The 12,886-nt window shown below is 53.5% G+C and overlaps 8 protein-coding genes across 8 annotated transcripts; 6 read left to right on the top strand and 2 right to left on the bottom strand.

Moving 5' to 3' along the window:
* Positions 1–6: 6 nt before the first annotated feature.
* BAUCODRAFT_558740 (uncharacterized protein) lies at positions 7–1,344 on the top strand. Its single transcript, XM_007680278.1, has 2 exons — positions 7–430; positions 490–1,344. Exons 1-2 carry the CDS (start codon positions 196–198, stop codon positions 1,080–1,082), a joined length of 828 nt encoding a protein of 275 aa, XP_007678468.1. The 5' UTR covers positions 7–195; the 3' UTR covers positions 1,083–1,344.
* On the top strand, positions 1,345–2,975 carry BAUCODRAFT_558741 (uncharacterized protein). Its single transcript, XM_007680279.1, has 2 exons — positions 1,345–1,770; positions 1,821–2,975. Exons 1-2 carry the CDS (start codon positions 1,606–1,608, stop codon positions 2,748–2,750), a joined length of 1,095 nt encoding a protein of 364 aa, XP_007678469.1. The 5' UTR covers positions 1,345–1,605; the 3' UTR covers positions 2,751–2,975.
* A 227-nt stretch (positions 2,976–3,202) lies between these two features.
* On the top strand, positions 3,203–4,611 carry BAUCODRAFT_149847 (uncharacterized protein; the record flags this gene model as incomplete). The annotated part of the gene is made up of 2 exons (XM_007680280.1): positions 3,203–3,389; positions 3,461–4,611. 2 exons carry the CDS (start codon positions 3,203–3,205, stop codon positions 4,609–4,611), a joined length of 1,338 nt encoding a protein of 445 aa, XP_007678470.1.
* Positions 4,612–4,750: 139 nt separating this feature from the next.
* On the top strand, positions 4,751–5,192 carry BAUCODRAFT_558726 (uncharacterized protein). Its single transcript, XM_007680281.1, has one exon. The coding sequence runs from the start codon at positions 4,889–4,891 to the stop codon at positions 5,174–5,176; it is 288 nt and encodes a 95-aa protein (XP_007678471.1). The 5' UTR covers positions 4,751–4,888; the 3' UTR covers positions 5,177–5,192.
* Positions 5,193–5,207: 15 nt separating this feature from the next.
* BAUCODRAFT_73394 (uncharacterized protein) lies at positions 5,208–6,742 on the bottom strand (the record flags this gene model as incomplete). The annotated part of the gene is made up of 3 exons (XM_007679982.1): positions 5,208–6,181; positions 6,310–6,488; positions 6,549–6,742. The coding sequence occupies 3 exons, from the start codon at positions 6,740–6,742 to the stop codon at positions 5,208–5,210; spliced, it is 1,347 nt and encodes a 448-aa protein (XP_007678172.1).
* A 177-nt stretch (positions 6,743–6,919) lies between these two features.
* On the top strand, positions 6,920–8,056 carry BAUCODRAFT_35999 (uncharacterized protein). Its single transcript, XM_007679889.1, has one exon. The coding sequence runs from the start codon at positions 7,242–7,244 to the stop codon at positions 7,980–7,982; it is 741 nt and encodes a 246-aa protein (XP_007678079.1). The 5' UTR covers positions 6,920–7,241; the 3' UTR covers positions 7,983–8,056.
* On the top strand, positions 8,046–9,834 carry BAUCODRAFT_578727 (uncharacterized protein; the record flags this gene model as incomplete). Its single annotated transcript, XM_007680282.1, has 4 exons — positions 8,046–8,590; positions 8,629–9,067; positions 9,094–9,419; positions 9,475–9,834. Exons 1-4 carry the CDS (start codon positions 8,294–8,296, stop codon positions 9,832–9,834), a joined length of 1,422 nt encoding a protein of 473 aa, XP_007678472.1. The 5' UTR covers positions 8,046–8,293.
* A 412-nt stretch (positions 9,835–10,246) lies between these two features.
* On the bottom strand, positions 10,247–10,922 carry BAUCODRAFT_149851 (uncharacterized protein; the record flags this gene model as incomplete). Its single annotated transcript, XM_007680283.1, has 4 exons — positions 10,247–10,367; positions 10,437–10,586; positions 10,642–10,711; positions 10,763–10,922. 4 exons carry the CDS (start codon positions 10,920–10,922, stop codon positions 10,247–10,249), a joined length of 501 nt encoding a protein of 166 aa, XP_007678473.1.
* Positions 10,923–12,886: the final 1,964 nt, after the last annotated feature.

Consider the following 12,886-nt stretch of genomic DNA (forward strand, 5'->3'; position numbering starts at 1 on the left):
GACTGAAGACCTGTACGCAACATGTACTAGAATGTGCAGTATGCCCAATCTTGCAACGCGAAGAATGTCTTGCCTGATCGAGTATTCACTTCGAGGATCGACCACCGCCGTACCTTCCTAACGGATTGGATCACGTGCCGTCGCGACATTGCGCTAGAAGCATCTCCGCCGATCTGCTTGAGCAGCCTTGTAACCATGTCGCCCATTCGGCGCTATCTGCGCATCACCAAATATTCGGTGCTTGAGGTCCGCATCTATTTGGAGAAGCCATCGGATGCTTCATGGCTGCTCTCATCCCGCGAGCCCGTGTTACACCGTATCATTGAGGCAGTCCGGCCACTGGTGCTCCCTAAGCTGCGCGAGGAAAACGAGAATGCGAAGAAGAAGAGCAGCAAGAAGCAGAGGGGCATCAAAGATGTCGTTGTACAAGGTGAACCTGCAGAACCATACCTATCTGCAACGAAGTCTCTACTAACTTTGCCCATGCAGATGACTTTGAAGTGACTATCTTCCTGACTGAGCTCTCCACTCGCCATTCGCTACTCACAAAGCAGAAGCACTTCAGCGACAAGCCGAAGCTTAAGTCGACCAGTAATAGATTGACCGGGTGGTTGAAGAATGACAGCGCGAATCCGATTCACGTTGAGGAGGATGAGGAGGCACCAGAAGTGCTGCGGGAGGACGGCGATGACGTTCCAGAGCTAAGGGACATACCGGAAGTCGGCGAGGTTGGCAAGAGGAAAGGCGGCGACGCTGAGGACGAAGAGCCGCTATTCGTCAGCTCCGACGACGAAGAGTTCTTCGCGACGCAACGAGAGCGTAGGAGCAAGCGACGGAAGCGCAACGAGGCATCGGGTGATGCGGAGCCGGAAGAACCAGCGGCGCAAGATGATAAGAAGAAGCTGGCTCTAGACACATCTTACGATGGCTTCAGTATATACGGGCGCATGATCTGCTTGTTGGTGAAGAGGAAAGGCAAGAAGGCGCAAGTAGGCGGTGCACCTGTCGGTGGTAGCCAGATGATGGAGGAATGGGTGAGCACGCAAGCGGCGCAAGAGGCTGGTCTGAACGACGATGATTGATGGCTCAGTACGAGCGCCCTACGGGTGCCAACAGGACACTTTTAACTTGTCATTTCCGCAATGAGTCGATCTAGCAGGAAGACCACGAGCTATCTGGATACAATTTTGACAATCCTCAAGACTGGTGCAGATTCACGGCAGAGTAGAATACCAAGCGGTCGGTAAAGCGCCGATCACATCCTGCGCGATAAGGCGGCAAACATCCAGAGTTATTCAGCTCGTGGGCAATGTACCGTCCAGATGCGCAACGCCCATGTGAGTGCATTCGCAGAGCGCGCCGTGATGCATTCGACACGAACTACATTGCACGCGTTTTCGACATCAAGGTGGCTATTGCTGGTTTCTCCGAATATGTACCATTCAGACAGCCTAGGCCCACTGTCTGGCATCAAGGTGGCAGCTCTTTTGCACTCCCTTTATATCACATTTTGCGTCGGATTGATGGAGGAGGTTCTCTGGAAATCAGATTCCACGGCGCCTTTGCAACAGAGTGAATTGATCTTTCCAGCTCCACCGCTTCAGTATGAGCACCTGCGACACTGGAAATGCCTATGATGGCAACATAGGTCTTCGGATCTCCTCTGTGTTCGTCATCCTAATCGGCGGCTTTCTTGGTGCTGCGTCTCCAGTATATGCCTCCAGGCACAAAAACATCGGTGTGCCCGACTGGGCCTTCTTCATCGCGAAGGTATGATTACATCAAAGGGTGATTTCGAGGCGTTCTGCTGATTCACGCAGTACTTCGGATCAGGGGTCATCATCGCAACAGCCTTTGTACATCTGCTGGCGCCTGCTGCCGACGGCTTGACGGATCCGTGTCTCACGGGTCCGATCACAGAGTACGACTGGGCGGAGGGCATCTGCTTAATGGTGATCTTTCTTATGTTCTTCGCCGAACTCATTGCGATGCGATACGCCAAGTTCGGTGCCAAGGATCATCGCAAGTCACAATGTCAGACGTACGAGCAAGTATGGTCGACAAAACGCAACGCTACCGGCCTTGGTGGCCCGCTCCACGACCCAGAGCTTGGCCAGACAAAGTCTACCGAACCATATGTTAACGTTGATCCCGAGAACGTCACAAACGACCAGCTGTCACAACCACCAGACAATGTTTGCAGAGATTACGGCACCCAGAGTGCTCAGCAGCATCCCTCAAACTTCGACACCGAGAGCTATGCTGCGCAGATGACGGTCATCTTCATCCTGGAGTTCGGTATCGTCTTCCACTCTGTCTTCATCGGCCTCACACTCGCCGTGGCCGGGTCCGAATTCCCAACACTCTACATAGTGCTCGTCTTTCACCAAACGTTCGAGGGTCTCGGTCTCGGCACCAGGTTAGCCAGCGTTGCGTGGCCGGAGAGTAAGCCATGGACGCCGTACATGCTGAGTGTCGGGTATGCACTCTCGACGCCCATCGGTATTGCCATCGGCCTTGGTGTACGCACGACATTCGCACCCGATTCGCAAACCACACTCATTGTCAATGGTGTCTTTGACGCAATCTCGGCTGGCATCTTGATCTACACTGGCCTCGTTGAGCTTATGGCTCATGAGTTCATGTTCGGCGATCAGATGCAGCGTGCGCCGATGCGCCAGGTCATGGCTGCATTCGGCTGCATGTGCTTGGGTGCGGGTCTTATGGCGCTGCTTGGCAAATGGGCATAACCGTAGCTAGGTTGCAAGCACCAGCGACCAGCATCTGGGTGTAGCGCTGGCCTTCAACCTGAAGGGGGTATACCGTGGTGGCAAGACGGTATCTATTAGCATAGAGCAAAGCATTATGGTTCGGCAAATGGTCGAACGTTGATAGAATGCTGTCAATCTCGCATCAAAGGCAAGCTTCAAGACCGTGTTAGATACTCAGCAATACTCACACGTCAACCAAGCTTCAATCTCATGTATAGCGGAGTGCTCGACTCTCTTGTCAATTGCATAAGCGGGGTGCATAGTGATGTTACATGTTCGTCACATACTGTCCCTTGGTTATAGAGTATACTGCCAGCGAACCTTGAGATTCATCGTCAAGACCGATGCGAAGACTGCTTCTCGGAGGTCCAACTTTACGTCGTAACATAAGTAACTCCGTCTGCGGACGAAGATCCCTGCTGAGCGCTGCGATGCACGACTCTCTGACTGTGTCGTCCGACAAAGGTTCGATCCTAATTGTCGGCGCAGGCACTTGGGGCACGGCGATTGCATACCGTCTCGCAAGGGAAGGTTACCGCCATATAACCGTTCTCGATGGCCAAACATTTCCTTCTGCGACTGCGGCCGGTAACGACTTGAACAAGATCATGGAGGAGCGTAAGTGACTATGATCTTAGACAAGACACAAAGACAAAACAACGGCATTTCAGCTGAGACAATTGCCGCAGCGGAGGACTATCCACATTTTGACAACGACAACGATAATGACTACGCTTGGAATGTGATCGAAGGGTTAGCAACAGATGTCTGGAAATCAGACCCGATATACAAGCCACATTATCACCCAACAGGCTTCATCTATGCTGCGGTCGGAGACGATGCCTACGCCAAAGTCGTCGCCACCGCGGAAGCTCACCCGGCGAATTGGGAGGCACTACCAGACGCACCGTTTTTCCATTCGAGCATGCCACACGGTGTGCTGACTGGCGACTTTCCAGGATGGCGAGGCTTCTGGCGTAAGCAGAATGCAGGATGGGTGGCTGCACGTCAGACGATGAGAGACCTGCACACAGAGTGCGAGAGGTTGGGCATCCAGTTCGTGTTTGGAGAGAAGGGCAACGTGATTGAGTTATCATACAACGAAACGCGTACGGACGTGCTTGGTGCAAGGACCGCGGACGGCACACAATATGTCGCTAATCGAACCATTCTCGCCGCAGGAGCAGGCAGCGACATGCTGCTCAATTTCCGGAAACAGCTTCGTCCTTCTGCGTGGACATTAGCTCACATACCGCTAAGCCAGGAAGAGACGAAGATCTACCGTGACCTACCCGTGCTCTACTGCGCCGACCGAGGCTTCTTCATCGAGCCAAACGAAGGCCAAACAGAGATGAAGATCTGCGATGAGCACCCGGGTTATATCAACCTACTCACTGACACTAAGCTCGGAGAGCAGCGCTCGAGACCGTTCTCGAAGGAGCAGATACCTCTCGACGCGGAACAAAGAATGCGCCGCTTGTTACGTGAGACGATGCCTCAGCTTGCGGACCGTGGGTTCAGCTATGCGCGAGTCTGTTGGGACGCCGACACGCCGGATCGCCTGTTTCTCATAGACCAGCATCCAGAGTACTGTTCCCTGGTCGTGGCGGTCGGGGGCTCGGGACACGGCTTCATGTGCTCTCCTGCTGTGGGGAGGCTGGTTGCTGACCTGCTAGATGGCAGCATAGAGCCACGCTTGCGGAGGATGTTGCAATGGAGGCCTGATACTGCAGTGGACCGCGACTGGTACGCTACTCAAGGACGCTTTGGTGCCAACGGCAAGGTCATGAGCTTCCAAGATGTGACCGGGTGGACCAACATAGGAAGGTGCCATCTCTAGCGGGCACTGTTCATATGCTTCACTCGCCGTTTGCCATTCACCATTGCTGACCTTCAGTATCGGGGTTGTGATGCAGCTCGTATCAGACCGACAAGCAATCACAAGTATCCAAAGATCGTCAGCGTACGGCAAGCGCATTAGACGATCTCTTATCAGCTTAAAATACGGCAGCTCACCCCCCTTCCCCTCGTGTTGTTGAAGCCGAGTAAAAGTGAACGAAAGGACTGTACGACAAAGGCTGCGTTCAGCGTCTGGACGAGACCGTCCAGCCGCCTCTATGTTTAACGCTGGCGTATGGCATCACTTACCGGTACGTTTGCGAGAGCTTTTGTGGAAGCGCTTGGGTACCCTTGCCCGATGGTGCTATCATGAACGGTCGTGTCGTCTCCAACCAGATTCCTGGAGCGAACGACCAGGCTGCCCGCTCTGGGGAGCTCCAGCGAGCGCAGTAGATGGTTGTAGAATAGCAGCGATAGAGGCCATGAAGTGGTCGACGCCAGTCATTGCCACGGCAGTCATAGTATCTTTCGTATCTCTTGCGAAGGCGACTGCACCAGAGGTATGATATACGTTTGATTAAAGCATGAGCAGTTGTATTACTGACTCCTAGATCTGCGACCAATCTTTCTACCGAACAGAGCAAGTGTTGCAGCACTGATCAACATGCACGAGCCTGTGAAGAGCACCACCGCTTCATATCTCATCGAGCCGTACCGATGAATGTTGACAGTGCTGGTGAGTATGGCACCCCCAATTGGACCTGCAACGATGTTTCCGACGCCCTTCCCGGCATTGAGCAGGCCAAATGCCGTGAACGCGGCGGTAGGCTCACCGCTGATGGCCGTGCCCATTCGACCCCATAGTGCCGTGTAACCGGCACCGAAGAAGCCATATATTAAGGAGAAACCCACCAGCACTCCAAAGGTATGCGCTAATCCCCAGCATGTGTACGACGCCGCAGCGGCGGTGAGGCTCGCAATTACAGCGAGCAGACTAATGGAAAGACTGCGGTCAGACAGGTAGCCAAAGCTGAGCTGGCCCAAAACTTGTGCTACGCTCATGATCGCTAGCAGAAGAGCGCCTTTTCTTGCGCTCATGCCGTTCGATGTTGCGTATGAAGGGAGGTACAACGATGGCAAGAAGTAACCAAGACCCATTGCAAGGTTAGAAGCACTGTAGATCCAGAATGCGCGAGCTCGGAGGAAGGTCCAATCTGTTCTTCCTGACCCGCTGACTTGAGCTTCCGGAAGGCGTCCCTTCAAGAAGGGAATTAATGGCCCAGTCGTTACGAATAGTGCCACAGCAACAGCCCTCAACGTTGTGGCGTAGCCGTACCTTGCGAGGAGAGCCTCAAGACAGAGTGGCATTGCGGCTCCGGAGACTCCAGAAGCGCTGCAGACGAAGCCATAAGCCATACCCCGTCGTGCGATCCAGTACTCATTGATCATGCTGAGGATGGGGTAGTAGAAGATTATAAAGCCAACCCCGTACATCACACCTTGGGTGAGTATCAGAGTTGGAAGAGACTTTGCAAAGGAGCCTGCGACAAGACCCATGAGACACAGTGGCCCTGTGAATCGGTCAGTGAGTGAAGATGACGCAGAATAACTCGGATCGTGTACAGCCTACAGATCGCGGGGTGTAACGGTCAGCGAAGGCTTGGACGGCTGGCAGGGCTTCTGCCCTTCGATCACCCACCGACCCATATCATTTGACGTCTATAGTTGGCGAAACGTCTGATCAGAGGAATTGAGATTGGAGCAGCCAGGTACGCTATTCCGGAGGCCGTGGTCCCGATCACAGACACGAAGGGGTCATTTTTGAACTGCGGCAGGCGGGAGTAGTAGTTTTGGAAGACTCCGAAACTCAACGGAAAGCTAGCTTCGGTCAATGGCCGTGCCGTTTGAATCTAATGCACAAAGGCCATCAATACGGACCCCCATAGCAGCGCTTCGAACACGAATGCGGTAAGCAGCAGGCTCCATGCGGCTCTGCCACCGTCGCAAGGCGGTAATTGAGACTGGCTGCTGCCATTATACAGTTCGTCCTGTTGCGTAGGACAGTCCTGCGTGCCTTGTGATGGTCCAGTGGCTACGACTTGGTCACCAAGCTCGATCGCTGGCTGAGACATACTAATGTTCGCAAAGTGACGGCTCCATAGGAACTGGCTTGTGCGACATTATCTGCAACACCTTGATGACGGGGAGTGGCCGTGGAAGGGTAGCCGCTCACGAGCCGAGGTTGTAACTACTGTAGGAGCCCACTGTCCATCGTAGCGTGGTCACGACCCCTGCCCTGAGCGTTGATACTGCTACGACCATTCTAGTTTGTGCGTCACTCGCCTTCATGAGAGAGGCGACATCCTGCCGTCCGTGCTCGTGCTCGTGCTCATCGATGAGATCGAGCGAGTCAGTGCTTGGCGGACGACTGGCGCTAACTGTTGGCGTCCTGTGGTGAATGTTGGCAAACCCTTGCAGTAGCGATAATGGCATTAATGCTACGCAGACGACTGAGCTGACATTCGTGTTTCACGCCTTCATGTGCAGAAATACAAGAACGTCTGGTCCAAGCATCGAAACTTTTGCCATTGTCCCAGTCATTGCTGAGTCGCATCGCAGCCCTTCTCCGCGATGGCGAAGACGTACGAGCCCGATGCAGCCATTGAGCTCTACGACGAGGTTAACATCGACTACGAGCATGTATATGGAAACAATCAGCTCAAGATCCGATGCATCGACAAGATCATCTCCATGCTTAGACCTGGCTCCTCGCAAGCTCTAGATGTCGGCTGTGGTACCGGCGTTCCAATTGCTCAAATGCTTGCCAGAGCTGGACTGAAGGTCGTGGGCATTGATATATCACCCAAGATGGTCAGTCTCGCAGCGGAGCGCGTCAAAGAAGGCTCTTTCATCGTGGCAGACTTAGCTCACTGGGAGCCGGATACACCATTCGATGCTGTTCTGGTCATGTTCTGCCATCTACAGATGAATTATGCTACTGTGCATGCTATGTTCTACAAGTATGCCTGTGCACTGAGCCCAAATGGCCTTCTGGCAGTCGGACAATGCCCGGCAGACTACTACATCCAGACGAAAGCAGAGGCAGCGGCTTACGATGAAACGAGAACGTACGCTGAGAGATGCAATATACCGTTCTGGGGCAAACCTTCACAAGATTTCGCGATGTCTCTTGTAGGTCAACGAAGGTTCTTGGAGTCGATGGGACTTGAAATTGTGGACGAGGTTGTGGATGTCTTCCGACCCAACAACCCTACCTTCGACCCAGAGTATCAGCAGTATATCATCGCGAGACGGCCGGGTGAGCGGCCAATATCAACTCCACAACCTCTGCCTAAAGAGGAACAATCATAGCTTTTAGCTTTCTCTAACACAAGATGTTCCAGTGCCTTCGTCACTCTCGACACGCCTTCTCGCAAACGCCGAACTCCGTAATCTGTTACTTGCGTTCCATATCTGGGCATTATTTTTCCTCCCTGCAACTTGCGTCTAAGAAACTGTTGAATAACGCGGAGTGTACGCTCCGTGCAACACGATACCTGTAAGTTCAATCGCAGTCTTGCATCACGCTCAAGAAGTAGGGTAGGCAGCAGCTCCTGGAGCATATAAGGGACATTTCAACTTACCATTCTCGCATATTGCGAGCCCTATGTTGTACCACCAAGATGCTACCGCCTTTCACACAGCGCTTCGATGATCAAGTAGAGCAGGATCTTGCCCGCTGGCATGTTCGTGGTGCTTCATTTGCAGTTGTGAACGGCGACGAGGTCCACACGAAGGGGTATGGTTTCGCACGACTTGATCCTCAAAAAGTGGTGGGCCCAGATACTCTCTTCTATGCAGTGAGCACGACGAAAGCGCATCTTTGCGCAGCCTGGGCCTTCTACATCAATCAGATGCAAACTAGCAGAAGCTCAAAGCCCGAATTTCTTGGGACACGCCACTCTCGTATATCATCCCGGGTAACTTTGTACTTTCTGGCCCTGTCCAAACACCACAGGTAACGCTCGAGGACGCTGTCTCTCCTCGAACCGGTGTTTCGCCGCAGGACACATCATACGGCTATAATGGCACGAGCACCACTTGGGGAGTCACCCGCAAGCGACGTCATTCGCCACTTCACACTCCACTTCGTTCTCATTTCGGGTACAGCAATACGCCCTTCATTTTAGCTTCCTGCGCTCTCGAAGCCGTCGTCGCTGTCGAGCCGTTGGCACAGTGCCTCGGTGAGGTGTTGTGGGATCCATTAGGCATGACCCAGACCTACGGTGGCTACTATGAGGCCGCGAAAGCGCTCAGCGACCGAGGCCAAGCGCTAGCGAAAAGCTATACATGGTCGCAGCTGTTACTGGACGGATCAGCTGAGACCAGCCATCTGGTCGAGGAGCCGCATCAAGAAAATGAAGAGGTAGCCGGTGCGGGATATATTATTAGTACAGGTAACAATTACGCCAGATGAATCCAGTGCTGGCTCGATCCTTCTACTACTGGACCTCTTACACAACGGTAGTGGATGAAGTCTGGAGACCACGCTCTATAGCACCAGCGGGCGGAGATGACTACTTACCGTTCGATCTGTATGGCTGTACGGATTTGGCTGGTACGTGTCCACCTACCTGGGACGACACCAAGGTGTACTGGCACACAGGTGGCGTAACAGACGCTGGCAGCTACATTCTACTATGTCCTACAATCAGGTTTGGTGTAGCGTACTTTGCGAATGGTCAAGACACCAGCTCTAAGATCAGAGGTCTTGCTATGGAGCTGCTTGACATTGCGCTGTGCATCCAAGTGAACCAGCAGGACAGGGAAAGACACCGCTGACCACTTGGCCGTGCAACTATAGCAAACCCTTGCTGAGCAATACTACACGGCCTTGGAGAGGCTGTATCCAGGTGCTCCTGGAAAGCCAACCGTACCGCTGGCGCTACCTGTTGCCGCATATGCTGGCGCCTACCACAATGTTGGCTACGGTACACTGATGATCACAGCCACAAAGCATAATGACGAGGGAGGCGCATTAGAAGCAAAACTTTCAGAGCGTTCGTGGAAGGTTGCTATGTGTCTAACACGCGTCAACGGCGAACACTGGCTGGGTACACGGCCTTACATGAACAGCCCGCGAAAGATAGCGATTAAAGCGAGAAGTGAAATTGGAGCTGACGGGAAAATCGAGAGCTTCCACATGGTAATGGAGCCTGGGTAAGCAGAGCGCGATGTAGATGCCCCTACGAATGGCTGAAACCACGGCTGACTCTCTTCCTCATCGATGTTTAGGGTGCCGGACATGCTAATGCGCTTCAACAGAATCTAAGAGAATGCCCTCTGCTATGAGCTTTCAGAGATCGCTTATACCCAAGCGGAGTTGGTAATTCTATGGCTATGTACAGGTAGGATGATCAAGGAGCGCTGCGAAAGAGCGAATACCTAGCGGTCATGTGTCTCGTAAAGCCTTCCATAATTGCGGGAGCCAGCCCGTGCTCTACCGCTCATACTCCGGAACGCCTCCGCAGGAAATGCCGCACTGTGTGATTGTAAACGAGCGTAATCATCAATGTCGATGGTCGTTATGGTTATGGCCGCCGTATGCCCAACGCTCTACGCGAGCTGTAGTCCTTTCACCGAACTGGCGGACTCTCCCAGTACCGAAGCATCTGCGTGAGCGCAGCGGTCCATTCCGTAGTGAAAGCCTCTGTCAGCTGCACCACCGACTCGGCGAGTGGAATGCGTCCTCCCCACCTACATCACAGGTCAATGCGTGAGCGGTGTTCCACACAGCGGAGCTTGTCTCCTTGCACTTTGACGTACATCTCTGGCCTGGCAGCTTGCGCACGTGCGTAGGCAGGTATGAGACGATCAGTGTGAATTTTGGCGAGCACGAGCCAGCAATAATTCCAGCTGCGGTTCGAGGCTGGGTCGGTATGCACACGTCTCTTCGCTTCGTTCAGGCATTCGGAGCTATCGTAGATAGTCAGTGATATGATGTGTGACAGCCTTGTACGGAGGCACCGACCTGAAAGGATAGTTGCGGGTCAAGCCGCGCAGCTCGCTCAACAGGCTGTTCGAGTTGACATAGTACACCCCTTGGAAAGATTAGCGCCTATTGCACAAGGCATTAACGCTCTGCGGCGTACAAGCTGCCGTCATTGGCTGAGTAAGGTCCGATGAGCCAAGCTGGGCGAAGATGCGCTCGACTCGGCGCAGTTCACCAATGGTATTGATGCGGTGTTCGTTGAGCGCGTCAATGAGTGCCTGCTTTTGCGCCTGCGGGTTGGCACGATTAGTGGGAGACATAGGAAACAAGAGAAGAGGCGTGCCGTCGGCACGCGAGTGAAGTAACAGAGAGGTGCCCGAGAACGGAATGAGGCGGCGTCCGAAGAAATGAAGAAGAAAGAACAAGTGGGAGTAACAACCTACTTCAGTGATCGTCCTTGCATCTAGCATCTCCCCAAAGGATGGAACATGGAATCGTTGTGAGGACGAGGCAGGGATGGTATACTCACGTACCAGCTGTCTTTCTTGCGCGCCGGTTGCAGTGGCTGATGATGATGACGATTGCATGCGTGTACCTGCCATTGTTGCCATCGTCCGGGCCGTCGAGCCCGCAGCACGTGTGGATGGTGGGAGCGGCGGGTAGGGTGAGACGTAGCCTTGCAATGGTTAGTAAGTCATACAGCTCACGTGGATTTTAGACTCCGGAGGGAGCATTTAGTTGCGGCTGTGCCCGATCGCGCCAACACATGTGCCGATCCGGGCGGTCGGGATAATCACGTACCTGGAGTCCCCTGGGCCTGTGATGACACGGAAGATGGTGTACCCGCTGAAGCACCAGGACGGCCTGAGCGTTCGGCGCTCGGTCCTGACACATTGCTCGATTGTGGGCTTGTTGAATTGTTGCTCGCACCATCACTGGAATTCGACCCCTGTCCGGGCGAGCGGCTGCTCATCTCAGCGAACCAGGAAGATTCGTCGCAGTAGTGTTGGCAAAGAGGCGTAGAGAATGTGTCCTTCTCTCTGTGGTCAAGCCGGCGGGCGTGAAGATCCGTCGGAGCAAAGACGATCCGGGGAGTGCTGATGGCTGGTGTTGGCATGCTATATAGCACGCAGGCAGACACTTTGCAAGGCGCATCGTTACAGCTCATGTATCGTTTGCAGGTGAACTGTGGGGTTAGCGGCGACAGTATGGCTCATACACACTATCAAAAGACGAGGCTTTGATTCAAAAGCTATGCCAAACAGCAAGTAGAAAGCGCTTTCTTGAGAGGAACATAGAGAATAGGCCTTGGTAATCGTGCGAGATAGACGAAACGCAAACGAACCAGTCATGTTGCAGTAAGACGGATCTCGACAGGCGAGCAGTTAGGTCGGTGTGCTATCGAGCCTCAGCTCAAAGACGACCCTATTTGCAGGCACTAGGCACAGACCAACAAGGCTGATAGTGACGGGCGACAGCGAACTCTCGGTAACAGTAGGCAGCCAATAGGCTACTGAGAGCACGATCTGAAGATCTGACCGAGAAGGTGCTGACGACTAAAGCGCTGTGAGGATGTTGTAAGGCAGCGCGTCTTTTAAGCGTGGCTCATGCACATGGTATTCGTGACGGTAGCCTGTGCGAGAGGCTCAATAACGGTACATTTAGACGATTGAGGTTGCATCGCACGGCTCCTGTCGGTTTTGTTGCGATGGCTTGTCTTAAAGACGTTCTGTCGGCCTCATTGGGAGACGGTGTGTTTCCGTGGCTGTCATACTAATGCTTCCCAATGCACGAGTCGGACCGTAGTCGTCGACAGCACGTCTCCATTGCAACAGTGCCAGCGAGGAATGGCATAGCGTGTTGAGGAAGTGATTGAAGGCTGAGCAGAAGCTAAGCAGTAGCAGCTGAAGTAGAAGTCACAGACCGAGCGGACCGCGCGGACATGCGGTAGGTTATAACGCTTGGACCACAACGCTCTCTAAGCCGCACGCATTGCACTAGCTCCGACCACCGATTTCCACGCTGTCACCTACTGTAGGTTGATTTGCATGCGCTCTGTCATCGTGGTTCTTCCCCTGACGAAAGATAAGACTGTACAGGCACGAAGATCCTAGAGTCGTTCTGCAGTCAGCAAAGCTATCCAACAGCATGCTCTCGGAGCGTCGACGGTGAGGTGCCCATGCGTTCGTCCCATCCTTGAACGGCAACTGTTGGTCAAATACGAACAGTCATCATCATTCATAGAAGCCCACCGGCCGCGTGGAAAGTTTGGTGGCGTAGGAGC

This window comes from Baudoinia panamericana, assembly GCF_000338955.1.
Source record: "Baudoinia panamericana UAMH 10762 unplaced genomic scaffold BAUCOscaffold_9, whole genome shotgun sequence".
Taxonomy (NCBI): Eukaryota; Fungi; Ascomycota; class Dothideomycetes; order Mycosphaerellales; family Teratosphaeriaceae; genus Baudoinia; species Baudoinia panamericana.

Bases quoted from the DNA above. Each gene is read 5' to 3' on its own strand.
- BAUCODRAFT_35999 (XM_007679889.1), top strand. From the start codon at position 7,242: ATGGCGAAGACGTACGAGCCCGATGCAGCCATTGAGCTCTACGACGAG.
- BAUCODRAFT_558726 (XM_007680281.1), top strand. From the start codon at position 4,889: ATGTTTAACGCTGGCGTATGGCATCACTTACCGGTACGTTTGCGAGAG.
- BAUCODRAFT_558740 (XM_007680278.1), top strand. From the start codon at position 196: ATGTCGCCCATTCGGCGCTATCTGCGCATCACCAAATATTCGGTGCTT. The intron at 431-489 runs GTGAACCTGCAG...TTGCCCATGCAG, and splicing joins CAAAGATGTCGTTGTACAAG to ATGACTTTGAAGTGACTATC.
- BAUCODRAFT_558741 (XM_007680279.1), top strand. From the start codon at position 1,606: ATGAGCACCTGCGACACTGGAAATGCCTATGATGGCAACATAGGTCTT. The intron at 1,771-1,820 runs GTATGATTACAT...TGATTCACGCAG, and splicing joins GGGCCTTCTTCATCGCGAAG to TACTTCGGATCAGGGGTCAT.